Here is a 23,220-nt window from a genome sequence, read left to right on the forward strand (position 1 = left end):
AAGGGATTTGTCTGTTGTACCCCTAGCCACAGAGCAAGGAAACCACGAAGTGCTGCCATATTTCTAGAAACATCATATTAGAATTCTCTCTCAGAGGAACGACCAAGATGTATACATCTTTGTGTAAGTCAGACAGTTGCCAAGTTTTCTTGACCTGGCTGTCATCCCACCCTCGCGTCAAGCCAAAAATTCAGAGGGATTGTCATAGTTTGTTGTTAACTTAAAATAACAAATCAATTTACCAGATTAGACAGCCTTTCCTGATGAGGTTTCCTAATGTTCGTTGTGTTAAGTGTTGTTTATAGTGCATAACTACCACCAGATATTCTTTCAGTGTTGTGCGCATAGAACTGAATGAACATGTGGGACTTTTTCAAGAGTCCCAGGGCAATCAGAGGTTACAGGCCTCAGAGTATGACAATCAAAGTCTTTTACCACTGATACCTCGGGGCTCTGTATCCTTTGGTATCTTTCTGCCTATTACTTAGAACCTCTTTCTTTGCCCCTGTCCATCTTGTGTGGACAGGATGCTCGTGCAGGTACACCACTAGGGCAGCACTACTTCACTCAGGAGTGTATCTGGCTAGGCCCACTGAGTGGGGATCGGAGTGTCTCTCGCCCAGTCCTGCTAACATTGCTGAAGTCTTTTACAATTGTACGTGTGTGCTGTGTCAAGTAAGTGGTCACAAACAGGATAAACAGAGAAAGGAGTGCGAAGGCTTCCTGGCCCATAACAGGGCCTGCCTCCATTGCCAGGCCTGGGAAACAGCTGCTTATTCCTGTTCCGTGGCTGGCGGTATGTGGTGGAGGGCGGGAACGAGAGAGGTTAAGATGGGAGGGAGGCCCGTCTTTGTCCAGGATATGAATAACCAGGCACTGTGTAATTTTAAAGTTTCACAACACTCCCGCTCAGCCCTACTGAAAACAAAACACGTAGGCATGGGGTAAGAAAATCATAACTCTTGAAATGTGCTGTACTCACAAAAGGCATTTATCATCAGCAACTGTCTTCAGGCCTCAGTACCTGCCAGTGCCAACAGGGCCAGAGACGGCCATGGGCATTTGGAGATGGTAAATGCTGCTGCCCTAGAGTTAACACCCAACCCTGCCCTTCGATTCTGTGCCGGTTGCTCACTCCACAGCTAGATATGGCACTGCCCTCAGGATCCGCTTGGCACTGCCCTCAGGATTCATGCGTCATATCAAGACACCAAGGCCTGTGCCCGTCACAATTATGGGGGTTCACACCTGCCACCAGCTGCTACTTCCCCGCCTGTCACCATTAGCCATTACCCTTCAATTTAACGCCTTTAAGGTTTAGCACAAGCGGTTAAAGTGCTTTAACAAGTCCTAAACAAGAGCGGGACGGAGGAGGGCTGCGGGCAGAGGGAAGGGGGGTGGCAGGAGAGAGTAACGAGAGAAGCGGGTAGAGAGACGGGGGCGAGGAGAGACTAACGGAAAGGGGCGAGGAGAGACTAACGAGAGCTGCGGGCAGAGGGAAGTGGGGGCGAGGAGAGAGTAACAGAACGGGGGCGAGGAGAGAGTAACGGAAGGGGGGCGAGGAGAGAGTAACGGAAGGGGGGCGAGGAGAGAGTAACGGAAGGGGGGCGAGGAGAGAGTAACAGAAGGGGGGCGAGGAGAGAGTAACAGAAGGGGGGCGAGGAGAGACTAACGGAAGGGGGCGAGGAGAGACTAACGAGAGCTGCGGGCAGAGGAAGGGGGGGGAAGAGAGACAGAAACTCGGGATCAGGCTGGATGTGAATACCAAGAAATAGATCAGAGAAAGAGGCAATGGGTGAGCTGGAAATACGGGAATGGTGTGTCGGTGGGCGGTAGAATGGGTATGTGTCTACATGGAATTGAGCAGCGGTATTCGGGACAAAATACAGCGGCTTCTTTCGTTTTACCTTGACTGGAAGACGGACGGTGGCGCCCGGAGAAGAGGAGATGCCACAGAGGAGCCGCTGTACGGAAGCAGCGGATCGCGTAAGACACAGTCAGGTCGGGTACAGTCAGGCCACTGCCTACTTGGAGAACACTGGACACCAAAAGCGAGGAGCAGCAAGGGAACAGGGACATCTGGGGCAAAAGTCGGCAACTGTGCATTTTAACATGAATATTTTTAATAAAAAACAGATTACAGGCCTGTCCTCTGCTTGCTCTCCGACACCGCGCCTTGCATTGCCAATCGAAGAGGACAACCACAAAAAAAATTGGCGGCCGCGAAGCTCTGAATTTTTCGGAATCGGGGGCGTGGTTTTGCTGTTTTGAGTGACAGACGACATCACTGTCTAAAGAACAGCAAAACTTACGCCCCCGAATCCGAAAAAGACGGGGCTAAATTGGAGTGACGCATTTCTCCTCCAATGGCTGGCCTCCGTTTAGGAAGCCAGCCAATGGAGGAGAGACAGGCCCAGGAGGCGGGTTCTAAAGCCCTACTAAGAATCATTAAATCTCCTCCCCAGACTGCGCAAGCGCAGCCTTTAGGTCCTCGACCTAAAAAGGGGGGTGTACATTAGGAGTGGTCCATAAGCATTAATTCCAGCGCTGCAGTGATATTATTCCGATGCTGCTCGTGAGGGGGTTGGTGACTTCTCACCCTCCATAGACCGGAGATGCTGTATAATGTCCTGTTTGGCTTGGGCAGAGGAGTGTTCCCTGCTCCTGGCCCCCTGTCACTGTTTAAGGACTTTGGCCCATTTAGGGCGTGCAGGTTCCTTGTCAGTTGGCAGCAAAGTGGATGGTCTGGCCGCACCGGGGAGCTATAGGAGTTGTTTAGCTTTTTTAAGGGAACGTAGCACCCGACGTTTACTCTTGCAGGTGAAGTTCAGGGCAAAAGGGTGGCTCCATTGGTATCTAAAGCCCAGTTTATCAGTCATTGGTTTAAAGTCTCTGTGCGAGTGTTACAGGGGAAAGGTCTTGGAAAAGTTGAATGGTATACCCCTTGTATGTCAGCTCAGCCTGATTTCGAGAGGCCTGTAGTTTTGCTTCCATCTCTGTAAAGAAATGGACTCTGGTTAGAATATCGGGGACCAATTCAGAGCGCTGGGGTGGCAGCTACTCTATGAGCCCTGTCAAGTGCTGGTGGGGATGTGTAGTTATCCCCTCTAATGTCATGGAGTAACTTTGCTACAAATGCCATAATGTCTGGACCCTTCACTTCTTTGGACAGGCCTCCGATTCACAGGTTGTTTCATCAACTTCTATTTTCTAAATCCTGCTGCTTGATCTGGAGCTTGATATTCTTCTCCTCAAGGATAGACAGCTGTTTCCAAAGATGGGCCTGATCTTCCGTGCAGTTATCTACAGTCCTTTCCAGGTCGTCAATTCTCTCCCCAATGTCAGTTATAACTTTCTTCATCTCTTTGAGGCATGATTTAAATGTTGCTTTAAGGGAGCCAATTTCTGTTTTGATTTCATGGAGTAAGTTAAGTAGGTATTTATTTGTTGATTACTTAAAATCATTACAATCAGCAAATTACATATACAAAATAAAATTAGATAAAAAACTATGCAGCTACAGTGTACATTTATATCCAAGCAAAAATCTACAACTAAGCCCTAACATAGTTTAATTGACTGCAAATGATCAGCATGCAAAAATAAAGTGCATTGTGCCAGCAGCTATAATTTAAAGTATACAGTACATTACTCTAAGAAAGACTTTATAACAATGGGAACTGCGAAGGTAAAAAACGCCCAATAAAATAAACATTTAAGACAGCTTTAGCAATAAAGTGCAATTGTGCTAGTAAACTTTTAGCAGCAGAAACTAAAGTGCCTTGTGCTAGCAGCTAAAGTTGTCAATATACCAAAAAACTTTAGAATAGTGAAAGATACATAAAAAACAACCAACCATAGTAGAATTGCATTAGGAACGACATTAGCAATAAAGTGCATTTGTAGTAATAGACTTTAGCAACAAAAATAAACTGCTTAGTGCTGGCAACTTTGATTGACAGTATACCATACATCAGTCTAAAAGGTACTTTATAACAATATAAGCAGAGACAAGGAAGTAGAAGTAGTAGCAAAATACAACTGTTCAAACCTCGGAGATTGTGTGTGTTTCCACTAAGCAGACTTTAACTGTTTTAATTTAAAGGATGCCAGCACTATCCCTAAAACCATTTAATAGCAATATAACAAACAGCAACAGTACACTTGGGCTATCAAACCCTAACGACTACAGTTTAAAGACCGTGCATAACCCAAGAATTATATTACATCATTTTAAATAATTTTCGTATCGTAAATATCTTCACTTCAATTGTCAATATTACAAAGTTTCTTTTCAGCTATAAAAATAAACTTAACAAAATCGGGAAATAAGACGGGTGGTGGCTCCATTTAGACATATGATGATGGCGTTTCTAGAAGATCTTACCCCCAATTCATTAAAAATAGACTTTAATACAGTTCTCCGCTCTTCTAACAATTTGGGGCATAAAGTTACTATATGCACTAATGTATGGAGAAAGTTATTTATGAAGGCCTGGGTGAAGGGCTCAGATGCCCCATCCAGGGTAGACGCCATGGAAACTACAGATGGGGGGCCAGCCTTTTGCCACAGAGAAGTCTTTAGGGAGGTTTGCAGCAGTGTCTTTTCCTGCCTTAGGCTATGGCATGATCTATGAGCTGTGCCTCCCTTAGAGACCCTCCTACCCAGGCAGGTGTATAGGTCGTTTCGGGGTGGCAGGATGTGAGAAAGTGCCATCTTTCTTGCATTAGTATGCCCCCACTTTTTTCTGACTACTGATGTGCTTTGACTGAGTGTGCCCTGGGCTCCAGCCAACCAAATACCCAGGGCCTGTGTTCCGTCCCTAAAAACGGTGTTGAAACAAACCTCAATTGGCATCTCTGGCCACCTATCAGCCCCTAGTAAATGGTACCCTAGGTACCCAGGGCATGGTGAACAGAGAAGACCCCTACGGGCTGCAGCCCGTACCTGGGTACCCACACACTGCCTTTGGCAGGGTGAGTACCTAGGTACAGAACTAAACAAAGTCGACATGGCACACCTCCCTGTATGCCATGCCCACAAATCCACTGCCTGACCTACATCAGTCACCCCTCTAGCTGGGTGCCCTATGCCAGTGGTGAGGGCCCAGGTGCATGAGCCCTGTGCCCCTACAGTACCCAGGGCCATTCCTGGGCACTGTAAGTGCAGAGATGCCATGAAGAGTATATGGTGCTGAGAGGTTGTCATTACGAACTCCACAGTACCATAATGGCTACACTGAAGACTGACAAGTTTGGTATCAAACTTCGCAGCACATTAAACCCGCACTGATGCCAGTGTGAGATTTAATGTAAAATGCACCCGAGGGCATCTTAGAGGTGCCCCCTGAAAACCTAACCGACATTCCACGTCTGGCTGAGTGGCTGCAGAGGCTGCCACACAGCAGACATGTTGCTGGACCCCTGGGTAGGAGAGCCCCGCTCTCCTGGGCCTGCAACAATGCACATCCTGGGCGAGGTGCTAGGTCTCCTACCCCAGTAGGGGCAGGGGGAAGCTTCAAAGGCATGCCGCCTCTGTGAGCTTCTCAAGACCATTTGCTGTACCCAGCAACCAGCCTCCACCAGTCCTGCCCCCCCACTCTGGCAGGAAGACTGGCGGGAAAAACTACGTCAGGAAGGGGGGGTGCCAGCCTGTGCCAACCCCACCCCTCAGGTGGGGGAAGACGAGGTGAAGCACAATCCCGGGCTCCGGCCATCTTGAAGATGGGGAGCCCTGCCCAATCACAGCTAGGCTCCTGCCCCCTCCTACAGGAGAGGAGCAGGCTAGGGGGGTGTACTCACCCCAGGGCAGGGACCCATTGGTCCCTGTCCTTGCCCTACCTGTAACGCCCCTAAATTCAGTATTTAGGGGCTCCCTGAACCTTCCTTCCTCAGATCCCGATATGAAAAGAAGAAAGAAGATCAAGAAGAAGAAGACCCGCTGTGCAGCTGCTAACAACAGGACGACAACAATTGACTTGGCCCCAGCCCTACCGGCCTGTCGATCCTGGAACCTGCTCCTGCTTAATCCCGGTGACTCCTGCGGACAGCAACCTTGGGACACCCGGAGGACCTGCCTGCCATGACCCTCTTGAAGACTGGGACTCCCATCAACAACCCACCTGGTGCCAACCAGGAAGCTCTGTACCAGCCCACTCTGCACCCGCCGGGGCCAACCGGACGTCCCCCCAGCGACTGGCATCTGAAGTCCAGTGCCCAAAGACCCTCCTCGACGAACCAGCCGACGCCTGCAGACTCAGAACCAGGGGCCACCCCAACCACGACCAGCCGAGGGTAAGCTTTTCCGACACCCAAAGACACCCCTGCACCCGACCGCCCCCTGTGCCTCCCTTTGGGGTACCTACCTGCGCTCCAAGATCCCAACTTACCTCTCGAAGTGCTGGTCGCCCCTGGAGAGTCTCCGTCCCCGAGGCTGCAGCCTTTGTTCCTTTTTGACCTTTCCCATTGGATAACAGTGAGCGCCCAATGGCTCAAGAGCACCCTGCACCCAGCCGCCAGATTGCCACTGGCTGTGCCACCTTTGTCCTATCTTACTTCCCCCTTTGCCCTGAGCAAGTGACCAGGAGCCCAGTTCCCACAGCCGCGTTGCCTGCTAGCCAGCAGCCACCAACCGAAGGCCCCCTTTCCCTCATTGGATATCATTGGGCCTAACTACCTCTGCACCCGGCCGCCCCTGTGCTGCTGGAGCTGAACCAACTGTACTTACCTGACCCTGGGGGACCCCTGAGTCTATGCCCAGAACCTTAACTTCAGCAGCCAAGTACTCACCTGGAAACCGGTAACTCACTTACCTGCCATTGGATTACATTGACTAACTTTGACTCGAAAATTTTCTAAGTGTGAAGTTTTGGAAACTGAAAATATTCATATAAAATCAGCCGAATTCCGAAGAACTCACCTGTGAGCAGGGGAGAAGCTACTACTGTACCTTGTAGCCCAGTGCTGAACCGCAAAATTAATCCTGACCGGGTTTACTAGTAATCTGTATTTTCTCCATAGGAACCCATTATCTGTTTTTCTCTTAAATTTCTTCTGTCTACTTTTGAAAACTTGAAATATTCTTTAAAATTCATACGAAGTACTAAAACAAAATTACCCATCTGTTTTAAGTTAAGACCCCAGTGCTGGCCCCAGGAGCTCAGTACTGGATTACAATAGTAACGCGATCGTACTTTACCTGTAACCTGAATTTTCTCCCATTGTATAACATTGTCAGATTTACCTTGAAAAGTTTCTAAGTTTGAACTTTTAAAACAGCTTTATATTCATGCAAATTCACTACAGTAACTAAAACGGTTTTACTAAATTGGTTTCAGGTTAGACCCCAGGACTGAATCTAGGATCTAGTCCTAGAACCACAAAAGTAATCTGTGGGGTAATCAACTGTACTTATATGCTGAAAGACCTATTGAGCTTAATGCTAAAGTGTGTCTAGACTTGTGTTGCCTTCAGCAACCCCTGTATCTATTGTGTTCACAAACTTTATTGCGTCCTTGCAAAGTAACTACATGAGAGTATTCATATCTAGAAAAGTATATTTGTATGCCTGTTGGTTCTAAAAATAAAACAACTATATCTTTTGATATAAAAACAAGTGGCCTGGAGTTCAGTCTTTGAGTGTGTGAAATCCTTTGCTGACTGATTGTGTACAACAAATGCTTTGCACTACCCTCTGGTACTGCCTTACTGCTCGACCAAGCTACCACTTTTGAGAGTAAGGTCAGTCCTGACTTTAACCTCTGTTATACCTTTGGGGTTGGTGGACTCTATACACACTGTACTTCATTATTGTCCAGTATATATAGAGCCACTTTCTCACACAGGAGGTGCAAGTCAATGCCATTCCACAGGTGGCCAGACAGCTTTTCAGGCCAGATGGAGGGCTCTTCAATGTGTAGTCGCAGGTGCCAGGGGTTGTAGTTAAACCTTCACTGTGTCCGTGCCCCAAAAAGATCTTTCCCCGTAGGGTTTAGAGCTGTGAGCAAGGCCTTCGTAGCGGATCTTCAGGGAGGGAGCCGCTGTCCCGCTCGATGTTGCTTATAAGGGGGTTCTAGCAACTGTCTATACAACGCATGCGCTGCCACTATGACGAGCGGCTATGGTTTTTCAGACCGGATAGCTATAGTAGTGTGGACCTGCAGGTGCTCAGCGGAAGTAGTTTGAACACTGCGGCCTATCACTGTGGAAAGTAGAGGATATAGGATCGCAGTTCTTCCGTAGAAGTCCTCACTGTGAGATATCAACAGGCTCACTTGTTTGGTTGATGGGCCCATCTTCTCTGCTGCTCACCCCCTCATGGCCGTCCTTCACTCAGATGATTTTCGACTCCGGCAGCCACAAGGCCTCTTCTGGCCAGTTTCTCCTTCCCATGCGAGTCAAAGAGCATTGCACCTGCACTGCCCGCGAGCCGCAGATCGCACCAGGGATTACCGGGGCAGCAGGAGTTTGCCGGCACGCCACTGTTTGCCACCGTGTTCCGCTGCACCCCTCAGGAGATATGGTACGGGTGTCAGACGCATTAAGGCAGGCCAACCTCAAGCCCTGCAGTTGCATATTCGGAAAGGGCTGATTCCCGCTGCAGTCTGGGAGGGGGAACAAGGTCCACTCACCGCAGTCCCGTGCTTCTCCGCAGCTTTCCTCATTACGCGAGCTGAAGTCTGCCACCTTGTGCCTACAAGTGACTGGGCTGCGGCACCATTAGTTCGCCATCCGGCCGGGAGGGTCTCCCAAGATGGTGGTCTCCAGGTCTCCTCTGGGGGAGCTTCCACGTTGTTTGTATCTGGAGGGCGGGTTCGGCTCCCGTGCCTCTACCAGCAGAGCCACAGCAGCTACTCCAGTCATTGGTGCATGCCTCTTCAGAGATATTAGTTAGCCTCTAGGGGAGTACCGCACATGAGTTACCCAGCTCAGCAGCTCCCCGAGCAGTTCGAGATGGCGGCTTCGGTCTTGGCTCCAATCGGTTCAAGGTTTGCTGTCGACTACTGGGCTCGGTGGCGCGAGGTACACGCCCAGCCTACGCACTAGTCTCTCAGGTGCCTTGTGTATCTTCTAGGAGGGCTCTCCAGTGCCGCAGTGCCATATAATTAGCTATGAAAGGCAGTGGTGGCGTGTAGACCCCAAAGCGCATATCCTACTCCATGTGCTGCTAGACCACGCCCCCAACTAAACATATTTTAAATACACACCACGTAATCAAATGTGACATGCACCACTAAACTTGTAGGATGTGAAGTAGTGTGCAGATATTTTAACATTCCATGAATATTTAAGACAATTTTAATAAAGACAAATATCAAATTTAGCATTACACATGAGCACTACAATACATTACTGTATTTGACATATGAACGATACAACAGAAAATACAGACACACTGAAAACAGGACAAAGATGCAGTGCCTACCATGCCTTTTGTAGCCAATACAAGGGGAAGGGGAAAATACTTACCTTGTTTATTATGTGATCCTATGAGGGGATGAAGCAGAAGTTGTGTATGGGGTTATGGCCACATTCTCAGGAGAGGCAAATACAATTCAGGTGGAATCTCAGTTAATTCAGGTTTGAATCCATCTATATTCCTATAGCTTTACTGAGTGACACTAGGATCTGGGAGGTGTTTTTGGGCTGGAACACAGCATTAAATAACTAGTGTGCTGGGATCTCTAGGGCAACCCACCTTCCCTGTTGCCAGTCCTCCGCCCTTTTGGACCTCGCTCCGTTGCACTAGATTGAAGCCCCAGCCTCCCCGTTTGTTTGACTTTTTCCTGGCTCTGGCTTTTTGACCTCTCTCTTGCTTCCCTCTTTGTCCCTGTAAAACTCACTTGACGTTTGCTTCTTTCTGTCCGCTTTCCACACACTCTCTCTCACTTTTGTCTTGTGTAGACTGTTTCTCCCCTGTGTCTCTCTTTGCCAGGGCTCCTTTTGGCCCCCTAATAACCTCCTTACACTCTTGGTCATGCCTTTCTGCTCCTGCACTGAGTTTCCTGCCACTAGATCCCAGCCCCACCCACTGTATTCTCGACCACCCTCCCCCCCCCCCACACTCCTGAATCTTCTTAATGGTGGTCGCAGCACAGATACGCCAAAGGCAAGCCTGTCTGTACCCAGCGCCAGGACACCTGGTCCACCACACACCAACTGCAGTCTGATGATACTCTGCCAAAGCCCTCCGCATCCTGAACCCATACTTGTACTGCACCCAAGCTTCCCTCACCCGGACTGAAGGTGTTGTCCCCCGTGTGCTCCTGCCGTTCCTTCTGTGCATCTCAAACCCCGTACCCTCCTACCTCTTCCTGCATCCTGTCAACCCACACCCCCAGGCTTACAACCCCTCTCCAAGTTATGCACACAACCACACCTGGTAAAACATCACCACGCATATCACACACACGCCACCCAACCTGCTTTTGCCTCAACACCTGCTTGCCAAAAACATCTTAGAAGTTTGAGATCTCTCTTACAGCACCTGTCTCTGGACCTACACTTCTACACTGCGGCCTGGCTGATTCTAGCATCCGCCATGGGCATTGCAGTGGGCACCCAATAACCATATGGCTACAAACTGCAAGGCAGGACAGAATAGCAAACCCAGAAGAGGACTCGCCATCATCTACAAATAAAAACTCTACTGCTCCATTACTTTTCTGAATACCAGCGACTGCCTAGAACACATCGCCTTCAAACCCAACAACAAGCGCACCACAGCTCTGGCAGGGGCAAGTCTTTACCAGCCGCATGTACCAAGATCAAACTTCTGCACCTCATTTATCCTACTAGAGACCTCAACTTTCCTTCCTTTATTCCTCTTGGGACCTCTATTTTCACCCAGAGGATCACGCAAGCCTCCTGGAACACCTGCGCATATTAGGGCTAACCCAACAAGTGAACGACCCCACTCGGGCATACGCACACCTCCTCGACACTGTACTCACCAGCTTCTCCAACATCATGGTGGACAAGTCGAAGCCCTCACCTGGACAAACCGCTTCCTCCTTCGCTTCGGCCTGCTCTTGCCCATTTAACATAGAAACAAAAATATCAAGACCTCCCAGCACAACTGGAAAGGATCCCCAAAGACATCTGAAACAAAGCTTTAATCTTGAAGCCCTCCCCTCCATAATGCGCTATCACACACTCTCAATACTTGGATCGCTTCCAGTGCAGACTCCCTAGCACCGCTAAAATCCACCCCCTCAACTCCGTCAAACCCACAAGCAAGCTGGTGAACGAATGTCCTCCAACATACCAATTGCCATTGCAATTAGCTGGAACAATAATGGAGCTAAACACACACACTACAACAGAGACAACAACATTTCAACCCTCTGCATCTACCACCAGCAATTCAGAGCCACCAGTGCAGAGCACTCACCAACCTGATTCAAAACAGCTCAGTCTCATTGAAAGAAATTGTAGCAAATGAATTCACATGACTGTCAGCTCCACGACCATCTGCCCCTCACAAAAAATATGCATCTAGCTCTCCCACTACATTCTCAAAAAAACAACTCCATGTACAACTTTGTACTCCAGTCAGACCCTTCCAACCTTGCTATCCTCTAGTTCGATAACAAGAACATTCTGGAAACCGCCCTGACCTGCTGGCCAGCCATCACACCTCTGGAAACCACCAAAACCATGTGCTCCGTCTAATCTGATTCAGATTCCTACCCTCACTTCATTTTCAACAAAGGACTCAATGCCTTATCCACAGCCCCAACATCAATCCCCAAGGAAGATTTCACTACAGCTACCTTCCCCTTCCCCAAGGACCACATACCCATCTCACCAACCCTGGCAAAAACCTCCCTCTCAGAGGAAACCTAAAACACTCAGGCAAATTTCTTAAGTTGCAAGTCTGAGGTCATGAACTGAATGAAAACTAACTGACTCCAACTCAATAAACACCAACAAGATGAAAAGTGGTCCTATTTGGAAAAAAGACATCTCTGACTGGTCCTCAGCCTGGCGGCCCTTAGAGCAAGGACCAATGCTAAGCATGTCCAACTTGGCCAGGAACCATGGGATTGTGATAGACAATCAAATCTCCATGTCCAGCCAGGTCAATAAGGCCACTTCCACCTGCTTCACACCCTCAAGCTCTTCAACTAAGCCTACAGATGGGTCCTGGTGGACACCCAAAGATCTGTCACACAAACCCAGCAGACTGGACCAACGCAACGTCCTTTACGTCGAACTCACCTCTGAACTCCCCAAGAGGCTCCAGGTTGACATGGGTCATCTGGAAACAAATATCCTTCAGTAAAGCCTACTAAACAAGCACTGGCGTTGCCAATAGGTCTCGCAGTAGGAACGTTGGAGCTATTGGTTTCGTAAATGACATTTTATATTTATGTTTTGTGATTTACATGCCAATACTTTTAACTTTAGCATATGTGACACTTTTAGTATTTGTAATGTCACATGTTTTGTATTGCCTTTACTTAGATGTATTGATATTACAATTAACATTGGCTTTTAATTTTTTTTAATAATTAATACTTAAATAAAAGTGATTGTAATTTTTAATGGCAATAGCTTAAACTTTTGTAAATAACTGGTGTGAAGATTATGTTCAGTGACTAAAATCCAAGAACAGAAGTGAAATATTAACATTTTTTTGTGACATTTGCAATAAAGCTTCAAACATTGAGAGAACATATTTGAACCAGTGATGCTGTGGTAGTGCTGAGTGATGCTGTGGTAGTGCTGAGTGATGCTGTAGTCGTGCTGAGTGATGCTGTGGTGCCCCTGAGTGATGCTGTGGTGGAGCGATAGATAGATAGAGGGCGATAGATAGACAGAGTGAGGGCGATAGATAGAGTGAGGGCGATAGATAGAGTGAGGGCGATAGATAGAGTGAGGGCGATAGATAGAGTGAGGGCGATAGATAGAGTGAGGGCGATAGATAGATAGATTGATAGAGAGTGAGGGCGATAGAGAGATAGAGTGAGGGCAATAGATAGATAGAGTGAGGGGAATATATAGAGTGAGGGCGACAGATGTGTGTGTTTGTGTGTGTGCGGTTGTGTGTGGTTGTGTGTTTAGTTGTTTGAGTGGTTGTATGTGCGAGTGGTTGTATGTGTGAGTGGTTGTATGTGTGGGTGGTTGTATGTGTGGGTGGTTGTATGTGTGGGTGGTTGTATGTGTGGGTGGTTGTAAGTGTGGGTGGTTGTATGTGTGGGTGGTTGTATGTGTGAGTGGTTGTATGTGTGAGTGGTTGTATGTGTGAGTGGTTGTATGCGTGTATGGTGGTGGGGTTGTGTGTGTGTGGGTGTTTGGGGTTGTGTGTGGGGTTGTGTGTGTGGGGTTGCGTGTGTGTAGTTGTGTGTGGTTGGGTGTGTGGTTGGGTGTGTGGTTGGGTGTGTGGTTGGGTGTGTGGTTGGGTGTGTGGTTGGGTGTGTGGTTGGGTGTGTGGTTGGGTGTGTGGTTGGGTGTGTGGTTGGGTGTGTGGTTGGGTGTGTGGTTGGGTGTGTGGTATGGTTGTGTGTGGTTGGGTGTGTGTGGTTGGGTGTGTGGTTGTGTGGAGGCTAGCCAAAATGACTATGTGAAAGTTTTAGTGATGGAAAAACGACTTTAATAAATGGCCCAAAAATAAGCTATATAAATGACATAATTAGTTGGCCCCAAACCAGCAAACCTTCTGAAGTGAGAAACCTCTAAAAAACTGATAATTGTGTTCTGGCTTAGTTCAACTGCTGATTGCCATCTAATAGTCTTTATTGATATTGGAGTGCCTTCTCGTTGCCCAGCAGCAGGCAGTCCCAAGGACTGATCCCAGCCTCTGCTCCTGCTGTGTGATGAGCACTGACACGAACTTCAAAGGACCTGTTTATGCTTGCAACCATCATTTTCTTTGGTGGTTGCGGAGGTTGTGGCTTTCTGTTTGTTTGATGCTTATGGTCGTATTCAGTCAGTGTATTGGCCAACAACACCGTACTTGTTTCCAGTGTTTGTGCATGTCTGCATAGGGAAAGATGCATGTTTAATAGTAACTATGGAAGGTTCACTGCATATCATAATATCCTTGCACATCACGCGCACCTATTAACGCTGTGTCTCATTGTAAGAATCTTCACGCGTTCCTGTTTCCGTGCCTCTCTTGCACGTCGTCTGCATAGCCGCATGCGCGCGCATCCCTCACTGGGTATTAGCTGTATGAAATGATTACATCGATTCTTCTCAAGCATCTGAAGGGTTTAATGGAGTCGGTCCCAGCTCACTTTTGCTGGTGCTCAGTTAATTGAGTATCGTCTGTGTCTTGAGAGGAGGAAGCCTCTTTGGTCCCCAGCAGATGCGGACACCTCATTACCTCTTGGAGAAGCCCCGCACAACTTCAAGTAGATTAATACATTTCATAAAAAGGATAATGCTAATGGGTAAAGTGGTTTGTATTCTGTCTTGGGTTATGCTTTAATAAGCTCGGAAGTGAAAAAGAGTCAAGCAAATGCAGAAAACAGAAAAGAGAGCGATGAGGGGTGACAGCCTGGCACATATGATGAAAGAAAACAAAGGGACGAATAAGACAGAAACTGAAATGAAACAAACGGGTAGGCAAATAATCTGGAGAGACACAGTTGACACAAAGATATAGAGAAAGAGGGAGCTGAGAGAGAAAACAGTACAAGAGAGGGTACGTGATAGCGTGAGAGAGAATTAGGGAAACAAGAGCGGCCGGGAAACTTAAAGTACGGCCGGCCAGCCATGAATAATTAGGGGAGGAGAAGCCGCAGAGCACACGCTGGGAGAAGCCCTTTGATGTGGTGGCGGCCGTGAAAAAATGCAATTAGGAGGGAGGGAGGGAGGCTGATGCGCGTGCTTGTTTGGTCACGTTATTCACGTGAACTCGAAGAAAACCGCACAGAAAAAAGCCTTAGTTTGACGAGTATTTTGAGCACTTGAATTCTCTCCATTTCCATTCCTGCGGAATGGAAAAGGCGAGACCTAAAAAGCATGAACATCAACAGACTCTGTTGAACTGGAAATAGCAATACAAAAGACCATTGGTTCTAGCTACTGTAGGCAGCCTTTCCCTCTTAAATTTAGGATAAGGAACATTCTGGCATTTTATTAACAGAATAAAATGTTACCTTTCCACACATCAAAATAAATCCCATTCTTTCCCTTGACATCCATGGGAAAGATACCTTCAAATAACACCCCAGTTCCCAAATTATTCAGTGCTTCCATCTTGAAACATTTGGTGTGAAATGCAATTTATTTGCACACTTTCAAGGAAAAATTATGGTGGTTTATCGATGATACAGAAGAGTTCATTATTTCAGTTTCCTTACAATTTGTACACACATGGAGCAAAGAGTTGAAATATTACAAATGGGATACACTCATTTACCTCATCATCACTGTCGCTCATAACATAGTCTTTAATAAAGAAATCATCTTCTCCATCCCCCATTGGCAATAGTGGGTTCATCCTGAAATGAAAAAGAAAAGCATATGTAATACAAAACTGTGAGTGGAACACTCATACACACATCTGGAGACCAGAAACTATTATGGTCTCATATTATAAATCTGAAACAATGGAAGTCATGACACATCATACAAACAACGTAACATAATCTATGAAAACAAATAGACACAAACATGGTAAAAGGCTAACATCATCATACAGAAAGGTTAAACTACCCCATAAAAAGGGGCAAAATATCCAGTGTCAAGTGCAAGAACACATCCAGTGAGTCGTGGGTCCTAGATATCAGCTTTCACAATGAAATCTGGATCACCTCCAGCTCAAAATCTTCTACGTAATGAAGATTTTCTCAGACCTGCAGCAGAGAATCCTAGAATACTTTGACTTCTTGATGCCAGGAGGCAAATGGTGTACACATTTTCTAATTCATTAGGTTTCAAAGAGCAAGAGTCAGGAAAGTGCTGTAGAAATTTAGTGGGTGGGGTATGTGTGACCGGTCAGGGTGCTGCTGTGGTCCATGGCAGAGTACAAAGATATAACAAGCATTTGCAATGCAATAGTTTGAGCTATTGGCATTGTAAATGAGAATGCCTTTTATTTAGGTTTTAAAAACCAAAACATAAATAAAACATAAATAAAAGCCATTGTCTTTTACAATGCCAATAGCTCAAACTCGAGTAAATGTGAGACCTATTGCATTGCAAATGCTGGTTTGATTTCTTGGTACCCTCTGTCAAACACAGCAACTCTGTCTCAAAATCAATTTATTTGGCATTCTGATAGACACTAACCAAAATCAACTGTATTGCACAAATCTCTAAAAATACATCAAAACCAAAAGATCTAGATTGACTGAATCACCATAGGATCCCTTGGTGTGCCTATATAAAGTCATGGCTATACAAGCTGAGCTTAGGGGACTTTTGGTCAAACCCCAATGACATATCGGGTGATGCCATTGGAAAGTTGAAAAAAGCCTATTGAGCTCATGTTTTGGGAGAAAAAAATTAGCAAGACCACTTCAGGCATTCTGAACGATGATTTTCTTACATTTAAATGTGATTTCGAACCATATCTGGATATGGTTATAAAGCCATTTGCACAAGCACTTTTTATGAAGCTTAGAGTGGGCACATTACCGATAGCTACCTTCACTTGCCGCTGGAAGAAAGAGTAAGGTACATCAAATATGTGCTCCATGGGATGCAAGGCCATTGAGTCCATTGAACAGGTTTTATTTTTTTGTGTGGCATATAAAAAGCAATGGAAGCACTGGATTATACAGTTATGCAGAATGTTGGGCCTCAATGACTGTATTACCGCACTTAGAATATGTATTACAGACACAAGTTGACCAGCTGTCTTTTCAATTGGTACATTTCTGACAAGCATATGGTATTTAAGGTCAAAGAAAATCAACATGGGAGATAGATTTTTATGGTCATTTTACATTTTCTAACTGTTTATATTTTTTGCCAAAAGCACTGTAACCTTTTTTTTTATTACATTTTAACGTATAGTATGTTTATAGTATTTTTATATGTGAAGATGTGTATTGGTATTTTATATTTTTACCTGTTGTGTTTTTTTTATTAACCGAAATAAAGGACATGATTATAACGGAGCCTCTATACCATTTTTTTGGTGTGGAGTTTTATATGGCGCGAATTAGACCCATAGGTATCAGAGCACTTTTCATGAGCACCAGTTACATTACAGACGGACACATTCATTTTTGTTAGGCACAGGGAGAGTAAGTGATTTGCCCAGAATCACAGAATGTTGAGCGTCCCAGCTGAGACTCTAACCCGGTTCCCCAGCTCCGAGATCGACCGCCCTAGCCGTTAGGCTACATTGTCTCACAAAGGTCGCATAACCTCTCAAGAGCCTACTGTCTTTTATGTTATATGTTGGTTTAGTAAAAGATATATAACCCATCATGATAGCACTCTTCCACAGACCATGTCGCCAGTAATAAAATTATTATACTTTTCCATTGATAAAATGACAGGCATTCTAGGGACACTTTTTGCAGATGTAAATTAATTTCACAATACAAAATGTAGTTCACTGGGGTTAGCACCACTGTTATCCTTTCTTTCTCCAATTGAATTCTACTCCACATCCAACCTTAGTTTTATACACAAACACAAAGTTATCATTTTTTGTGGAAACGTTTGAAAAACTCAAATAAGGAGGTTGCGCCCTACCTATTTTTGGATGACCCATTCTTTCTTTTTCATCAAGCACCCTACACAGTTGTAGGCTGGATGGACTAATACATTCAGACACTCCAGTTTCTTTTTGTTTCAACAAATGTCTTGGAAATGAAGAGTTCATCCAGACAAACCAAACATTAACCAGCAAAACTAAGGAGTTGCAACAGGAGTAGCAGAAATAGTGTAGAGGGAACAAAAATAGGATCATTATATGAAGATGTAAGAACTATAAATCCTCACTAACAGCAGGGGCAGACAAAAGCGGCCTCCAACAGCAGACTACCATCAGCAGTGACACACAGGCTCCAACAGTAGACCAACAGATCAGCGAAATGGCAGAAGCAGCAACCCCAATGAAGAGACGGCACAATAGCCCCCAAGCGGCTATCGTGTCTGTGTCACACAAGGAGAGTAGGCCAGAGCTGAGCTCTTCCTTCCTTATAGATTTACAGAATGTTGTAGTGATTTATGGTTCTTGGCAGTGTCTGTTGTGTATGAGATACAATAATCAGCATGTCTACATACTGTAGGCTTATAATCTTGCCATCTTTCAGCATCAAATGTCTTTTGAACTGCCCTCATCCAAACGCCAGGCTGAAAATGTGATCACTAATGACTGCAGTACCATGGCGTAGTATAAGGCATTTTTGTTCATTATTTTGCATGCTATGGGAATTTTGCTTGGTTGTATGTTTCCAAGTTCCATGTTGCTCAGTTTATGTCACCTGGGTGCATAGTGACTTTTGATAAATGTTGAGTATGTCTCCTTTTCGATAGCAAAAAGTGCCAAATGGGGATTGACTAAAAGTCATGCTAATTGTCTAGCAAATGGCACAATACATAGTAGATGATGCCTTCTGCTTTTTGGGGCGAACTTGGCGTGGTAGAGCCTTGGAATTTAAGACAGACAGTGTATTAACTAGAAGGCAAAACTGAGATAACATAATCTGATAAATGGTGCAATTCACAACCAATCTACAGGAGGGCAGGTCTGACTTTACCTTTACCAATGTCATGTCATATTATTCTATGTACACTGCCAACTTGAATGAATGAATAGAAGCTTTATTCGATTTTTTTTTTAAATCATGAAAGCATACAAAAAATAACAGTAATTTAAAAATAAATATATACATTCAACAAATACATAACTTCACATTAAAAAAAGACATAGCCCCAGCCTCAGGATTCGGTGGTGAGACATATTTTTCAAGGGGTTTATCCCTATCTTGAATAAAGATGCACGAGTTTGTCCTTTAAAGTGAGTGAGCTCAAAAGTTGCGGCAATTGTGCATTGAAACAAATCTGTTGGCAACAGAGAAACTAATACCACTGGGTACCTGGACTTCCCCACCCAGCGAGTGGTGGTAGGCTATTGTTGTTCCTAATCGGGGGATATTTGGCATACAGGGATAGAAATCATGTAAGTCCCGAGTCTGTATTGGGCCGTCCCCTTCTTGGACTGGACAAGATCTTAAATATGGTGCGATGTTTTCCGATTCCTAAATCTAACCAGTACCAAGTCCCCTGAAAAGCTTTTTGGTAGAGAGCCCAACCAGCCCACCCTTTTCACACTCTGGATTCCGCCGTCTTTGTCCGGTGGTAGGGGTCTATTCCTTCCCAACCAGAATATAACTTTGTTCATTAGGTCCAGCTGGCTTTCAGCTTTTCCCGGCGCAAGTGGTGGCACTCCTGTGAGGACGGACACAAATGGCGCTGCTTGTGGGGGGAGGTGTATGTTTGGTGCATTGCGTACTGACTTGGCCTCTGGGGGCCTTGATATAAGAGGTTTGGAAGGAGCTTTGAAAGTAGTTAGAACTGGAATTATCGGAGATAATGGAGTGGCTTGCTTGCTTTTAAAGATGGCAGGGAGCTTAGCTGGTGGGAAAGTAGTGGTTGGCTGGGATCGGTTCGAGTTTACAGAATTATCTATGGGTTTCAGGATGGCCGTGATTTTGTTCTCGAGACCCAAGAGCCTTTCCCCTATAGCGTTGATTTGTTCTGTTAGTGGGGAAATGATGGTTTTAACAAGTTGTTCAATCTGAGTCAGAAGAGAGATCTGGGAATAAGATATTGGTCCGTCCAGTTTGACATCAGTCTCCATGATGGTAGGGAGATTATGAACGGACGTCGCGGGGCTTACAGTTGGTATATGAGGTTTTGATTGAGTCCTTTCGGCATTGTCCTCAGTGTTATCTCTATTTACAGGTAGTAACCATGACAGTACAGAGGCTTGTGTGTTGGCTTTGTTCAATGAAGAGGGGGTTTCCTGTATACTGCCTTTAGTATTTGTAGTGCGGGTGCCTTTGGCGAAGATGGGCGAGTCCACACTGACATATTTTGTTTTACATAGTCTATTTAGCTCACCCCACGGGGACAGGTTCTGCATTCTTGGGGAGTTTAGGGGAGGAGATAGTGTACTAGATGGGGAGTAACAGGGGCAGATTATGTCTGTCACATGCACAGTCGGCCAGGAGCTTGTGATAAGCGTTTGGTGCATTTGCACCGCATGACACCCCTGCGCAGCTGGGCTTGTTCCCCCCTTACAGGGCATGATCGCAATGGCAGTAATAATGTAACGATCAAATGTTAAGTTAAAGTATGTAAACTATACCTCCTTTTGCAGTAGTTACAAGGGGGGTGGCCCGTCCCGCCCTACTCGGTCCACAGAGGGCCCGCCCTTTGCCCGGGCTTCGCCCGGCGCCGTCCCGCGCGCGATCCCGCGACGCGGATGCTGGAGTCCTTTTGAAGCGCCTCCTTGCACTGGAATTAGGGGTGGCGGCGTGTTCCGCCGCTAGGGAGTCTGGGTAGTGTAGTTTGTAGCCCCAAAACGCCCACCTCGCACTGCGGTCGCTGGTCTGGATATGCGATGGCGGAGGGGAGCGATGCTGGTTCCTGTGGGCTGGTAAAGGTAAGCTCCCAAATGCCTGTCGTCCCACTGCCAACTTATGACTGACAATTTTTGTGCCAGCAATGTCATGGGCTACTTTATTTTAGACAACCTTTAACCATGCCAACCACAGCCCCTAAGCTTTTGTTGCTAGTGCCAAATCGATCACTTCCCTGGTACTGTCCCCTTCCCAATTCTTAACCTGGTCAAGTTATGCCATAGTGGCATCAACTGAGTCTACACTGCCTCCAACCACCCAGTCCATACATACACCTGGAACTGGCAGCACATCTCTTGCATCTAATATCACCAGCCCACGTGCCTTGGGATAGTCGATGTCATGTCCCGTTTGCCATTTCAGTTCATTCATGCATGTTCTAACCTCATTTAGTGGCTTCGCTAGAGAAATCTCATGTGCCAACACAATACTGCTAGAAGGCCACAGTAATAGAAGAACTAAAGTATACAAAAAGGTGAAGGATGGAATAACTGATTTAGTACTACTCAGGCCGCAGTTCAGTCCATCATTATTTAGCATTCCATGCCACCTCAGTTTGGAACCAGCCAAATGCCAATCAGTCTTGACCCTGTCCAATGGGAACAATTCAGCCTGAACGGCAGCAGTAGACGGTTAGTGGAAGCAGCACGCTATTCAACTGCAGTGACAAGCAGCTATGAGGCTCCTAGCACCACGGAGCCAGCTCAGCCAAACACACCCAGGTCAAACAGGATTACTTTAGAAGCCATCCCAGAGTCATTGGATGATCATCCAACTACCTTAGAAGTCATTTACACGTCATTAGACATCATCAAGCTCTTGAAGTCATCAGCAAGCTGCAGAAGCTCAGCCTGATGATTTGAGGATGACTTGAAAATGAGTATCTAATGACTTTAGTAGGTGTCATTATTCGTGATGATTTAAGGATGACTTGAAAAGGAGTACCTGATGACTTTAGTAGGTGTCATTATTCCTGATGATCTGAGGATGACTTGTAAATGACTCTCTGATAACTTTACAAGATGACATTGTTCCTGATGACTTTGGGGTGATTTGAAAATAAACATCTGAATACTTCAAGGGTACTATTGTGTGTTCAATAAGATGTTTTTGCGTCTGGTGATTTTAACAGGAATTGCTTGTCTATTTAAAGAGCACGTCCACCACTTTGGTTTCAGTTTTCCAGAAAAATGCGAACTGTTGGATAATTGCACAATGAATTGCAGATAAACGTCTGACCTCCTGCAGCTGGGAGCCCCAAAACCCAAACACGCCCTGAACCCCCAAATGAACCCTTGCACCCCAAAACCCAAACACACCCTGAACCCCAATATTAACCCTTGCACCCCAAAACCCAAACTCACCCTAAACCCTAAAATTATCCCTGGCACCCCAAAACCCAAACACACCCTGAACCCCCAAATTAACCCTTGCACCCCAAAACACAAACACACCCTAAAATTAACCCTGGCGCCCCAAAACCCAAACACACCCTAAACCCTAAAACTAACCCTGGCACCCCAAAACCCAAACACACCCTGAACCCCCAAATTAACCCTTGCACCCCAAAACCCAAACACACCCTGAACCCCCAAATTATCCCTTGCACCCCAAAACCCAAACACACCCTGATCCCCAATATAAAATTAACCCTGGCACCCCAAAACCCAAACACACCCGAACCCCCAAATTAACCCTTGCACCCCAAAACCCAAACACACCCTGAACCCCAATATTAACCCTTGCACCCCAAAACCCAAACCAACCCTAAACCCTAAAATTAACCTTGGCACCCCAAAACCCAAACACACCCTGATCCCCAATATAAAATTAACCCTGGCACCCCAAAACCCAAACACACCCTGGACCCCCAAATTAACCCTGGCACCCCAAAACCCAAACACACCCTGAACCCCCAAATTAACCCTTGCACCCCAAACACACCCTAAAATTAACCCTGGCACCCCAAAACCCAAACACACCCTGAACCCCCAAATTAACCCTTGCACACCAAACACACCCTAAACCCTAATATTAACCCCTGTACCCTAAAACCCAAACACACCCTAAACCCTAAAACTAACCCTGGCACCCCAAAACCCAAACACACCCTGAACCCCCAAATTAACCCTTGCACCCCAAAACCCAAACACACCATGAACCCCCAAATTAACCCTTGCACACCAAACACACACACCCTAAACCCTAATATTAACCCTTGTACCCTAAAACCCAAACACACCCTAAACCCTAAAATTAACCCTCGCACCCCAAACATGCTCTAAACCCTTAAATTACACCTGGCCCCCCAAAACACAAACCCACCCTCAACCCTAAAATGACCATCCTATAGGTGTAGGACCTTGCTAGGGTTAACTTCCCCTGCTTGTGCTCGCGATGTCTTCCCAAGCGTTAGAGACAGTATTGCAAGCGAGGACGTAAAATGGCGGCGCCCGTTGGCTGCCAGCGGCCAGCGGGAGAGAAGAGACTCGCTGGACCTAAGAGCTTGTAGCTGGCGCATAAACTGCGGCACGGGTGCGGCGGAGTCTCCTGGCGGGCACCTTGAGACATCCCCACGACCGCAGTGAGTACCCGTGCACCCGGAGGTGCTCTGTTGATTGTGGTGAGCTCCGGCGTGGGAGACCCCCGGGATGATCGG

The 23,220-nt window shown here is 46.4% G+C and overlaps 1 protein-coding gene across 2 annotated transcripts in view; it reads right to left on the minus strand.

Annotated features, from left to right (window-relative positions):
- UTP14A (UTP14A small subunit processome component) overlaps window positions 1-23,220 on the minus strand; it is a 459,924-nt gene that overhangs the window by 429,194 nt on the left and 7,510 nt on the right. For both annotated transcript variants that reach the window (XM_086918807.1, XM_086918806.1), the window contains exon 2: window positions 15,374-15,455. In XM_086918807.1, the coding sequence (XP_086774933.1) occupies window positions 15,374-15,454 (81 nt within the window). In that variant the 5' untranslated portion in view covers window position 15,455. The remainder of the gene's footprint in view (window positions 1-15,373; window positions 15,456-23,220) is intronic.

The sequence above is a fragment of the Lissotriton vulgaris genome, chromosome 4_1 (genome assembly GCF_964263255.1).
Source record: "Lissotriton vulgaris chromosome 4_1, aLisVul1.2, whole genome shotgun sequence".
Taxonomy (NCBI): domain Eukaryota; kingdom Metazoa; phylum Chordata; class Amphibia; order Caudata; family Salamandridae; genus Lissotriton; species Lissotriton vulgaris.